This window comes from Dipodomys ordii, unplaced genomic scaffold, assembly GCF_000151885.1.
Source record: "Dipodomys ordii isolate 6190 unplaced genomic scaffold, Dord_2.0 Scaffold17, whole genome shotgun sequence".
In the NCBI taxonomy this organism is placed as follows: domain Eukaryota; kingdom Metazoa; phylum Chordata; class Mammalia; order Rodentia; family Heteromyidae; genus Dipodomys; species Dipodomys ordii.
Window position 1 is genome coordinate 9,415,910 of NW_012267233.1, and position 13,442 is coordinate 9,429,351.

The 13,442-nt window shown below is 37.8% G+C and overlaps 1 protein-coding gene across 1 annotated transcript in view; it reads left to right on the forward strand.

Moving 5' to 3' along the window:
• Nucleotides 1–9,028, forward strand: part of Ubr5 (ubiquitin protein ligase E3 component n-recognin 5) — a 113,253-nt gene extending 104,225 nt beyond the window's left edge. Inside the window, exons 54-59 of the mRNA XM_013012389.1 lie at nt 244–328; nt 1,618–1,773; nt 2,459–2,572; nt 3,918–4,062; nt 6,604–6,689; nt 7,882–9,028. Of these exons, the coding sequence (XP_012867843.1) occupies nt 244–328; nt 1,618–1,773; nt 2,459–2,572; nt 3,918–4,062; nt 6,604–6,689; nt 7,882–8,094 (799 nt within the window). The 3' untranslated portion in view covers nt 8,095–9,028. The remainder of the gene's footprint in view (nt 1–243; nt 329–1,617; nt 1,774–2,458; nt 2,573–3,917; nt 4,063–6,603; nt 6,690–7,881) is intronic.
• The last annotated feature ends 4,414 nt before the right edge of the window (nt 9,029–13,442 follow it).

A 13,442-nucleotide genomic window follows, 5' to 3' on the forward strand; every position in this document is an offset into this window, starting at 1 on the left:
AAAAATTAGGATTAAGCTGTGTATCACCTGTGCTTGCCTTTGTTTTGTTTTGTTTTGTTTCCTTTTTTTTTTTTGGAGACTGTCTTGTAGCCTAGGCACTAACCTCTTATGATCCTCCTGCCTCAACTCCCCAGTGCTGTGTTACAGGCATGTGCTACCACGCCTGACAAAAATATATTCATGTTTTTATATGTATTCTGCTATTATCTTTGAATTTAAGTCTTATTCTTATTTTACTTTTAGGATTCTTGGGCTGTGTCTGCTGCAAAATGAACTTTGTCCTATTACATTAAATAGACATGTAATTAAAGTATTGCTTGGAAGAAAAGTAAGTTACTTTAATAAGCACAATTGGATAATTATAAATTTTTTCTTTTATAAATAATACTGTATAGTTTTACAAATTAGAGTCATTATTCATAAAATAGTTTTCCTCCATTTAATGATGTAGGTAAAGTATCGGTGAAGCTTATCAGTGAAGACTAGCTGGGTTGGTTTTACATTTCTGTTACTGTAGAGTACTATCTTTGAGCAAAAAAACCCAAAAAACCCAAAACCTTAAGATAGTTCCCAGGCCCTGAATTCAAGCCTCAGTACTGGCATACATACATACACTTATCTGTTATGCTTTTATAAATATATGTTTGTTGGTAAAGCCTGAAATTGTTGATCCTCTTTCTTAAGTTTGCTGAATGTACATTGGAATTATAGGTAGGTACTATTGTGCATACCCATAAGAAAACTTCTTTTTGCAGTACTGTCACTCCAGTGAGATCTTTAGCCTGGCTTTATGCTAGATAATTTGAGGTTGAGTCTCACAGACTTCTGTTCAGGCTAGCCTTGAATTTCTGTTTTCCCCAATAGCTAGTCTTACTTGGTGAGCCACTGGCCCAGCTTAAAAATTCCCCCAGCCCCAATCCTGAGGCTTGGGTGTGACCCTGAACTTCTTTTTGCTCAAGGTTAAAGCTCTTTCTGAGTGGTTTATGGGAGGTAAGAGTCTCAAGGACTCTTATCTGAAACCTGACAGAGCTGGCCTCAAACCACAATCCTCACATCTTAGCTTCTTAAGTAGCTAGGATTACAGGTGTGACCCACGAGCATCCGGGCAAAAAAATACTATTTTATACTTTGGTTCTAAAAATGTATTTAAGATTTAAAGATTTATTAAATTCTACCCCTTTATAGCAGTTTTTATATAGTGGGAAATTCTTCCTTTTTTTAATTTTATTGCCAGGCCAGGGTTTGAACAGAACCTTGTTGCTTGCTCAGCTATCTTGTTCTGCTGGCATTCTACCACTTGAGTCACATATCTAATTCTTTTTTTTTTTTTTTTTTTTTGGGTCCGGTCGTGGGGCCTGAACTCTGGGCCTGGGCACTGTCCCTCAGCTCTTCAGCTCAAGGCTAGCGCTCTACCACTTGAGCCACAGCGCCACTTCCGGCTTTTTTCTTTTTGCTTATGTGGTGCTGAGGAATCGAATCCAGGGCCTCAGGCATGCAAGGCAAGCGCTCTACCACTGAGCTACCTTCCCAGCTCCCACATATCTAATTCTATAGCAAGGAATTTTGAGTGAGCATTTTTCTCTTTTATAATTAAATTTCATATGCTTACTTCTCTAGGTCAACTGGCATGATTTTGCTTTTTTTGACCCAGTGATGTATGAGAGTTTGCGACAGCTAATCCTTGCTTCTCAGAGCTCAGATGCTGATGCTGTTTTCTCAGCCATGGATTTGGCATTTGCAATTGACCTGTGTAAAGAAGAAGGTGGAGGACAGGTATGGAGTTTCTGATTCTGGAATAATCTGTTAAGCTAGTTTTACATAGAAAGTCTAGTTACACACTTAAGAGTGAGTGTGTTAAGATTAATAAAGAGAAAGCCAGGCACCGGTGGCTCACGCCTGTAATCCTAGCTACTCAGGAGGCTGAGATCTGAGGATAATGATTCAAAGCCAAGCCCAGGCAGGAATGTCCATGAGAAAACCAGAAGTGGTGTTGTGGCTCAAGTGGTAGAGCACTTGCCTTCGGCTGAAGAGCTGAGGGACAGCACCTAGGCCCAGAGTTCAAGACCTACGACCAGGCGCCTTCCCCCCCCCCAAAAAAAAAAAATAGAGTGAGATAAACTGAGAAAAAGAAAGGGATATTTTACTTAAGCCTAAGATGTTTATATGTCTAATACTTGCCTTTAAATATCAAAACTCAAGTAGAGTTTTGGGGGTTTTTTTTGTTTGTTTGTTTGTTTTGGTCGGTCATGGGGCTTGAACTCTGGGCCTGGGCTGTCCCTCAGCTCTTTAGCTCAAGGGTAGCACTCTGAGCCACAGCACCACTTCCGGCTTTTTCTGCTTATGTGGTGCTAAGGAACTGAACCCAGGGCCTCTGTATGCAAGGCAAGCACACCACTGAGGCACCTTCCCAGCCCTAGAAATAGAGTTTTTCAACTTAATGTCACTGAATTTTTCACAGGTCGAACTCATTCCTAATGGTGTGAATATCCCAGTTACTCCTCAGAATGTGTATGAATATGTGAGGAAATACGCCGAGCACAGGATGTTGGTAGTAGCAGAACAGCCATTGCATGTAAGTGTTTATTCTTGGGAGAGACATTAACCAAGAATCAGTCATGTAGTCTAAAATGGAACATCAGGCCTGCTGTGTTAGCTTTTGAAGTATTTCTGATTCTTCTTCTTTTTTTTTTTTTTTCCTTTCCATTTTACAGGTAAGGTTGTGGTCCCTTCCTCTGCACACACACACACACATACATGCCCAGCCTAGACTGGAATGAAGGTGCAGAGCACCACACTCCATTTTTTTGTTTGAGATGATATCTTTCCCTGGAATGGCCTTTGCTTGTTCGTTTGTTTTTTCTTCTTCTTTCTTGTTTTTTCTTTTTCTTCTTCTTTTTTTCTTCTTTTTCTTCCCATCATGGGGCCTGAACTCTGGGCCTGGGCGCTGTCCCTCAGCTCTTCAGCTCAAGGCTAGTGATCTATCTGCTTATATGGGGGTTTTTTTTGGGGGGGAGGGTTGGTCGTGGGGCTTGAACTCTGGGCTTGGACGCTGTCCCCTCAGCTCTTCAGCTCTACCACTTGAGCCACAACGTCACTTCGTTTATGTGGTTCTGAGGAATACAAGGCAAACACTCTACCACTGAGCCACCTTCTCAGCCCTATATTTCTGATTCCTATGCTGTATTAATTATTGTAGTCCTGGGGTTCCAGTCATTGTTCTACCCTCTGTCTATATATGATGCTAGCTAATTACTTTGGGCTTGGTTCCCTCCTCTTCAAGATCAGTATAAGATTAAATGAATTTATGCATGCAATTTACATGGAATAATTTCTAGCACATGATATTTAATTTCTCTCTAGAGTTTCAGTCTGAGAGGATTATTGTCATTATCATACTTTGACTTTCATGATAGGACTTTTGACAAATTAAAACTTAATCACTACCATGTTTCTTATTAACATAATTTTTAAATAATTTCAGTTAACTGCTAGTATATACTACTTTTTAAAAAATCTAACATAATTCACTATGCATTATTATTATTTTTATTATTATTTTGCCAAGTTCCAGGGGCTTGAACTCAGAGCCTAGGCACTGTCCCTGAGCTTCTTTTGCTCAAGGCTAGCACTCTACCACTTGAGCCACAGCGCCACTTCTGACTTTTTCTGTTTATGTGGCATGAGGAATCAAATTCAGGGCTTCATGCAAACACTCTACCACTGAGCCACATTCCCAGCCCCTGCATTATTTTCTTTACTGTCTTCCTCCTTTCTCTCTAAAATCTGTTAATAGGAAATTCAGAATACAAAGTTGACTTCTCTCTGATTAAAATGAGAAGTAAAATTATATGTTGGTTTTCAAATAATGTAATATGTGGACTCACTGTAATAAAAGGGGAAATTTTGAAATTCTTTAGGCAATGAGGAAAGGTCTACTAGATGTGCTTCCGAAAAATTCATTAGAAGATTTAACAGCAGAAGATTTTAGGCTTCTGGTAAATGGCTGTGGTGAAGTTAATGTACAAATGCTGATCAGCTTTACATCTTTCAATGATGAATCAGGTAGGAAACTTTTTTAAATGTTTACCTAAGAAATAATGAGAGTGTAGTGGGTATTTTTTGCATTTCTAGTTCTTAGATCTATTTATAAGGCTTTGGAAATATACTCTGTTACTCAGAGGTTTGAAGGAATTACATTATTTTAAAATTATGATTGAACTAATATTTTGCTTAGCATGATACTATTAAATCTTTGCTTGCTTAATTTTTTTGGGGGGTGGGGGGTCCGGTCGTGTTGCCTGAACTCTGGGCCTGGACGCTGTCCCTCAGCTCTTCAGCTCAAGGCTAGCACTCTACCACTTGAGTCACAGCACCACTTCCAGCTTTTTTTTTTTTTTCTGCTTATGTGGTGCTGAGGAATTGAACCCAGAGCCTCATGCATGCAAGGCAAGCCACCTTCCCAGCACTGCTTGCTTAATTTTTTTTTCTAGCTTTCAAGTTTAGCCAGGTTTTGTCATGTGCTCTTGGAATCATACCACTGGGGAGGCTGAGCCAATCAGTCTTGTCTAAATATTAGCAGAAACTTACCTCCAAAGGAAAGTTCCCTAAACACACTCTCAAAAACATAAAAAGCCATATGGGCTGGGCACCGGTGGCTCACACCCATCATCCTAGCTACTCAGGAGGCAGAGATCTGAGGATAGTGGTTTAAAGCCAGCCTGGGGAGGAAAGTCCATAATGGTTTTGAAAAAATTTGTGTGCTTGTGCAGTGAGCAAATGATTTATCTACACAGGTTTTATAAAGGCTAAAGAATTGCTATCATGTTTGCTTTGTAGAGCTAGACTCAGATCACACATTTGTAAAGACATTAACAGCATTCACACATGGAAAATCTAGAAAAAAAGAGAAGCATTAGTAATCTCTTAGAAAAAGCCTACTCCCCCTCCCCCCTATCTTTTTTTTTTTTCTGACTAGTGTTTGAACTGATGGCCTTGGGCTTGCTAGGCTGGCACTCTGTCTGTGCCATGCCTCCAGCTCAAAAGCTTTATGGGAAGTGGTGCTGTGGCTAAAGTGGCAGAGCACTACCCTTGAGCTGAAGAGCTGAGGAACAGTACCTAGGCCCAGAGTTGAAGCACGCATGCACGCACTCACGCACTCTTTAATTTGCTAGTCATTTATTCTTCCAACTCTATGACTATACAGTAAAGCATTTGTATCTCCAAAAAGTTCACTATCACACATACTCTACGCAAGATATATACTACAGTCCAGGATGACACAAAGGTACTATTTTTTACCTTTTTGTTTATTTGTTTGTTTGTTTTTTTGCAATCAACTTCAGTCAAATTATAGAAAGTTAAATTTGGGTACGTTTTCTCGATTTTTCTTTTGTGTTTGACCATGTTTAGACTGTTCTATAGTAGTTTCTTTTTTGTGCTAAGGGTTTCTTTTCTGTACTAAGGGTTTCAACTCCTGGCTTCCCATTCTTAAATTTTTCACTGGAGGCTAGTGCTCTCCTGTTTGAGCCACACATCTACATCTGGCTTTTTGCTGGTTAACTGGAAATGAGAGTCTTATAGACTTTTCTGCCTGGGCTAGCTACAAACTTCAGTCCTCCTGAGTAGCTAGGATTACAGGCATGAGCCACCAGTGCCACTTCCAGCTTTTTCTGCTTATGTGCTGCTGAGGAACCGAACCCAGGGCCTCATGCATGTAAGGCAAGCACTCTACCACTGAGCCATCTTCCCAGTCTGGTAGTAGTGGTTTTTTTTTACTACTTTTTTTTTTTTTTAATTTGCCAGTCCTGGAGCTTGAACTCAGGGCTTGGCCACTGTTCCCGAGGGTTTTTTTGCTCAAGTCTAGCACTCTATTACTTGAGCCACAGTACCACTTCTGGCTTTTTCTGTGTATGTGGTACTGAGGAATCAAACTGAGGACTTCATGCATGCTATGCAAGCACTCTCCCACTAAGCCACATTTCCAGCCCTGAACTACTTTTTAATGTAATATTTAACTGTATTTTTTTTGTCTTTTTTTTTTTTTTTTTGGTACTGGGGATCGAACCCAGGATGTTGCGCTTGCTAGGCAAGCGCTTTGCCACTGAGCTACATCCCAGCCCTTAATGTAATATTTAGTTCTCATGAAAATTACCTCATTTACAAAAATTCTAAGAAGCTGCCTCTAAAGTTTACATCAGCGGCATAGGCATCTGGAAGCTTTTTTTCTGGAAACCTTTTCAAAATGTATAATCTGCTATTTTTCTCAACTCTCTAGTGAAAGGAGGAGGAGAGTCTGCATTTTTTTTCAAAAAAAATTCCATTTTATTTATAAACTTAATTTAAGCACTGGCATAAGGTCATGACTCACTAACAATATTAAAGTCATGTGATCATAATTTTAAAGATGATGTGCTTCTTGTTTTGGTCATCTTGGGTAGATTGTCAGATACTCTTTAGTTTTCAAATGCTTTGATTTCCTTTGTTAGGAACAAGACTCCTCGAATTTGCAATAACTAATTTTGTGTCTTTTCCTATTTTTATTATGTTTGAAGATGCAACAACTAGTAAGTATAATGCACTGAATATCTTATTATTCTTTCTTAGGAGAAAATGCTGAGAAGCTCTTACAGTTCAAGCGTTGGTTCTGGTCTATAGTAGAGAAGATGAGCATGACAGAACGACAAGATCTTGTAAGTTAGGTTTCACAAAGTTTGTGAAAGGAGATACAGGGTGTGTGTTGCTGGGGGTGGAGGTTGGTAAGTATATCCTGTACCACTGGGTATCATCCCCAGCCCAGAATATTAAAATTCGGTGTAGGGATAGGATTGTGCTTTGAAATATTTGTCATTTTAATTTGGGGTAGGTAAAAGGGCAAAAATAAAACACTTTATTTTCCTACTGTATTACAACATACAGAACTTTTACTCTTTTTTTCTTTTGCGCATGAGAAGTATTTTACAGCTTCTGTTTCGTGTATCTGAATTGCCAGCCTTCTATTCTTGCACTTTTAAGCCATTAAATAACAGTTATTTGAAGTTATTTGAACAGTTTATTTGGCAGTTAACCTGATAACTGAGATGGCCACTATGTAAATACTAATACATAGGATATCTTAGATAAAGGGATCGTTTGTGTTCTTTTTTTATATATATATAATTTGTGTTCTTAAGCTGCGTAGTTTATGAATAAGGTTTACATATTCCTCATTACTTGTTTTTTGTGGGACCAAGGTTCGAACTCTAGACTTTGAGTGCTATTCTTAATGTTTTTTGACTAAATGGTAAGCCTTTGCAAAATTTCTCAATACTACTTTGTTATCTGTTCAAAGTCTGCTGTTTCTGTCCTACTTAGTATTAACACCCCCAAGATCCTTACAAATTAGAAAAAAACTTCAATTGCAGTAGAATATTTACTAGTCAGAAAAAAACCTATCCTCAACACATTCACAGCTATGTCAACTCATTTATTAATCTTGAAAAAGTCTGTTCCAGACTTTCTTATACAATAATTTATAGGTTTGGGTTTTTTTTTGTTTTTTTTTTTTGGCCAGTCCTGGGGCTTGAACTCAGGGCCTGAGCACTGTCCCTGAGCTTCTTTTGCTCAAAGCTAGCACTCCACCACTTGAGCCACAGCACCACTTCCAGCTTCTTCTATGTATGTGGTACTGAGCAATCAAACCCAGGGTTTCTTGCATGCTAGGCAAGCACTTGACCACTAAGCCACATTCCCAGCCCTGGAAACTATTTTTCCAAGAGATTATTGGTTGGTGAGGTCTTTGGCCTTGTCAGCTTTTTTCTTCCTTGTGCAACCTCTTTGTTGTGAGAACGAGGAAATATTAAATACTAACAAAGCCAAAATTGTAATTGCTGTATTTCTATTTAGGTTTACTTTTGGACATCAAGCCCTTCATTACCAGCCAGTGAAGAAGGATTTCAGCCTATGCCCTCAATCACAATAAGACCACCAGATGACCAACATCTTCCCACTGCAAATACTTGTATTTCTCGCCTTTATGTCCCACTCTACTCCTCTAAACAGATTCTCAAACAGAAATTGCTACTTGCCATTAAAACCAAGAATTTTGGTTTTGTGTAGCCTATAAAAAGTGTGTATTGCTGTGTAATATTCCTAGCTAATTTTGTAGATTTTTTTCCATTTGTCTATAAAGTTTATGGAAGTTAATGCTGTCATATCCCCTGGGTGGTACTTCAGTAGAGATTAATTGCAAACATTCCTTGCTTAAAGGCCTGAGAAGCACTAGCAACATTTGGCTATAATTGTTTGCTAGTCAACAACTTCTAGGTCTAACCCCAGCCAAAGATGACAGCAGAAAAACATAATTTACACTGTGATTTATCTTTTTGCTGAGGGGGTGGGAAATGTAAAATGTTCTGAAAATTAACTGCTACCTTTGTGGAAAGTTTCAGCAAAGGTTCTTGTATAGTGGGAATAGGGAATTTCAAAATAAAAAATTAAGTATGTTCTGTGTTTTCATTTAACTTTTTTATGGTGTTTAATTTGTGGTTGGCTGCAATCGTGTATTATGTATGTGGAACTTTTAAAAAGTTCTTAACATTCAGATCTTACAGATGAAATCACTTTTACCTATAAAAACCACTTTTATTGCGGTTTACTTTCAGTGCATTGAGTTCTAGAATATTAAGTGATATCACTAATTTTTTGCATGTAATGTGTTCATTTAAGGGCACTTTTTTGTACATTGGGGCCAATGCACAGTAGTCACAATCACCTTTTTTCCCCTTTGTATCCCTGTTTCAACGCAGTTAGTCAGGTTACTGCACTTCAGTTCTAACTAGACATTTGTACTAAGCTATTTTCAGTTATGTATACTCAGCCTGGGCACTTTCTGATAACTGTAAAATGTTTTATAAAACCATGATTATTGAAAATACATTTTGGAAAGTTTTAAATGTTCGTGAGCAGCTTAACTACTTTTGTATCTAGCCTTTTTTAAGTACCTTGTTAAATTTACTTTTTTAAATAAAGAAATTATAGAAGAAATGTCAAGTAACACTGAGGAAACAATAGTTTTTATTTATATAGTTGTACATTTTTTAAATTAAGGGCAATATACTGATATGGTTATGTGCATAAACATTTTGATTTAAAAACACAGTTTATATACACATGGACTATACTAAACAGAAGAAAAGCAGTCCACATTTTACAGTTAGCAGAGAATCTTGAAGGGTACCTGGCCAGGCCTGGTTTTTTTTTTCTCCCATAAATGGGAGAAGTGAAGTAAGACTGTTACTTGGCATAGAAAAGTTAACTGAAAATGAAATGACAGGTTTTTTTTTTGATAGTCCACTGCTTATGTCTAGTCCTAGGACTAGGATATCTTGTGGTTTTTAGCAGCTTTCTTCAGTGACATAGTAAGAAACACTTTTTCACTGTTATCACTAAGACTTAGACACTTCACATATAAAAAATGGACAAAATTCTCTGGACTGTCCTTGAGTTCCTGTATAAAATCATGTTAGGTACTGTTTTCATGTTCAAAGACATTATGCTTTTATTATATGACTTCCTTTAAAAGACTGACTCTCATGATATTCTCTCAACATTGTTGACACTAAAAATACTAAACCGAATGGTATTAGTGAAGTTCACTATATTACTTAAAACTTATTCAAGAACACATTGTATTAGATCTGTGTAACTTAGTCAAAGTGAGACATTGATTTGTAGTCTAAATGCTATTTCTAAATAAATGAAATAGTAATTAGATTAAGAACTGAATAGCATCTTGAAAGTTTGAAAGACATAGAACTTAAATATCACTATAACGTTTGTATGCACATCTTAAAATTGATATTAAATAAAAACTAGATATGACTAGGACACTTGAAACCCTAATTGTGAAATTATTTTCAGTAGTTATTGAAAGAATTAAAATATTTAACACAATGTGTAAAGTCTTCCTAAATCAGGATTTTGGTTAAAATGCTTTTAGTAGCAATTTGAAAAAAGCAGACTGAGTCTTTTTTAAGTAAAGAATAAAAGAGGTCCTAAATGTAAAATAAAGATCATATAAAATAAAGTTCTCTTTTGGTCTTGTTTAGTGATTTATTAAATCTAATATAATTGGAAATTAATTTTAAGATAAGACCAAGAATGAACTTTACTGTGGGCTTTCAAAGTTTTTTTTTTGGGGGGGGGTCCAGTCGTGGGGCCTGAACTCTGGGCCTGGGAGCTGTCCCTCAGCTCTTCAACTCAAGGCTAGCGCTCTACCACTTGAGTCACAGCACCACTTCGGGCTTTTTTTCTTTTTGCTTATGTGGTGCTGAGGAATCGAACCCAGGGCCTCAGGCATGCAAGGCAAGCACTCTACCACTGAGCCACCTTCCCAGCCCAAGGGCTTTCAAAGTTTTATAGCATCTTTTTTTCCCTCTAAATCATCTGAGTATACCCTACCACTATAATGGCCTTACTGTTACTGACTTAACTGTTCTTTCAAAAGAATTTCATTGTTTAGTAATTGCCCCCAAATATTAAAGATACAGTTTTTTGTGTGTTTAAAATTAACCAGCCACTTCTCTGCTTAAACTCAAATTGAGATCTTTTGAGACTGTAGTTCTTAAGCTTTTATATATGACTCACCTACATGTTTTTTTGATTTAGAAAGCCTTTGGTAGACGCATGACATCTTCAAAATGAATTCAGGGAGCACTTGCTTTTGGTGGTTATGCCATCCAGATAACACTCCTGCCTTTATTCAGGGTCTTGTAGGCTCTTTTGTTATTTTTGTTTTATCTGGACCAGCCTGGACCTGGGTCCCATTTATGCTGGAATCCTCCTTGGCTTCCCATGTCACCTGGTTGGGGGACCCATGTGAGCCACTATACTCAACTTTTGTTGTTGTTGATATAGGCATTGCTGCTTTGCTGTCCTTGAACCTTAATTCTTCTAATCTCTGCCACGTGAGTCACTATGATTATAGGCAGCATCCTAGGTGACTGAAACTTTTTACTCATGAACATAAATCTTCCTGTTGGAAGCTTCCTTAAAGCCATGCAATTCCTACTCAAAATCTGTGGAAAGATATTTTTGGTCATGCAGTTGTGGCAGAAGTGCTTCAGTGGTGATAAAGTATTTTCATCAAAATAAGTAGGCATGAACACAAATTCCTCAAATATTCCAACTGATTAGTGTACAAATTATATTTAAAATGTGATATGAAAAGCGCATAATTCAAAAACTATTGCTTACCACAAGATAAAGTTGCTCATTACTTAAACAACATTTCATATTTGCTAGGCATTTTGTCAAGGTTTTTTTTGTTTGTTTTAATCTTATCACTGTCCTCAAACACACAGATTAGGTAATTGGCTCAAATTACACAGCAGCAGGTGATAAATTGTTAAGCTTATCTGTAGGCATTCTGGAGTCTGCTTTCCTAGACATTGGGCTATATTCTTTGGTGGAATGTATGATTACATCTAAAGTGTGTTGATAGAATAATAAAATTAATATTGAGAGTCTGGGTGCATTATTTTGGAAAGTACAATTTTCTAAAGTCAGCTGTGTCACCCACCTTAGTCCAAAGGTCTTAAAATGAAAAGCATATAATGGATATCTGACATTTTTCTTACCTCGTAGGTATGAAGGGCTGCTGTAAGATGAGATGTCTTAAGGATAAAACAACTCAATTTCCTGAATCTTTTGTAGACTGCCGCTTTGATTGCTTCTAGATTCTGGAGCCTTTAATTGGTAGCTCTGATACAAGTTAGATCTCTTCAGAAAAAGCATCAAGTTAATGCATTTGTATTTGAAATGCTTCCTTCAATGCTGAAGATGAAATTTGGCAATTACACTGTTAGTCTAGCAAGCTTTTGGAATAGTTAATGAGCTTTGAGAGTTATGAGTTTGCCTTTAATACATTTTTAAGTGCCTTATGCTCCTTCCTATGTAGCATAAGAGTTGAAGTTTTTCTAATGGACTTGCACTGTATGGCTTACAGAAGTGATGAGTACCTTTATATTGGTTTAGTACCTTTAGGGAACACATACCTGTATTTGTATCATGTTTCCTTAAAAATTCTGCCCATGGGAAAATGAATCCTCTGAACTTCCAAGAAATCGATTGGGGTCAAGAAGAGTGGAAATAAATCAGCCATATTTTTTCTCACTATAGGCACCAAAATCCAAGCATAATTAAAGGAGAGGTTTTGATTCCTAGAGGGGTTCATCAGGTCCTTTCTTCAGACACTAGAAAGCAAAATTCCCATCAAGGAAGGCAGCAAACATCCAAAATCAATAGGATGGAGCCATTTAATGTACAAAAATGATTATACAAAGTCTAAAAATTTGTAAGAAATGAATGAGTTTACTACCAGGAGCCTTAATCTAAAAGCACCCAAGGCTGACCTTTACTTCATTTCATGATACTCTTAAGTCAGGGACACATGCACTTTAAGAGATGCATATTCAGGGGCTGAGAAGTATAACACCACATACAAAGTCTCCAGAGTTGATAAGCCTAAGGATGTTAAAACTAGTCTGAAAGCATTTAAAAGTATACACATACGTGAATGAGTTTATTTCAAGGTATCAAATACCTAGTACTAGTATAAGGCAAGGAGAAAATTACAGACTGATTCTTGAGTGTTAGGTAATGTTAGTTTTGATAAAGTCTTTGGAGTATCTTAAAGATTATAAAATTTACTTGAAAAATAAAACAAGCAGCTGGGCGCTGGTGGCTCACACCTGTAACCCTAGCTACTCAGGAGGCTGCAATCTGAGGATTGTGGTTCAAAGCCAGCCTGGGCAAGAAAGTCTGTGAGACTCCTCTCCAATAAAGCACCAGAAAACCAGAAGTGGCGTTGTGGCTCAAATGGTAGAGTGCTAACCCTTGAGCTGAAGAGCTCAGGGACGGCACCCAGGCCCAGAGTTCAAGCCCCACAACCAAGAAAAAAATAGTAATTAAAATAATAAAACAAGCAGGATTATCTTGGAATGTACAAACAAGGAAGACAGAAACTTGCCAGTATTTTGTTTGTATTGGGGCTTGAATTTGGGGGATTCTTGCTGTCACTTTGCTGCTCATGGACGGTGTTCTGCCACTTAGGCCATGCCTCCAGTCAGGTATTTTGCTGGTTAATTGAAGATGGGATCTTACGGACTTTTCTGCCCAGCCTGGCTTTGAACCACAATCCTTGTCTCCGCCTATTAACTAGGATTACAGAAATGAGACACAGTGTCTGGCATCAATACTGGCTCAAGGCGAGCACTCTACCTATCACTTGAGCCACAGTGCCACTTCCGGTTTCCTGGTGGTTTATTGGAGACAAGAGTATCACAGACTTTTCTGCCCTGGCTGGCTTTAAACCTTGATCCTTGATCTCAGTCCCCTGAGTAACTGGATTACAGGTGTGAGCCACTAGTGCCTGGCTCAATACTATCTTAAAGTGCAGCATTTTA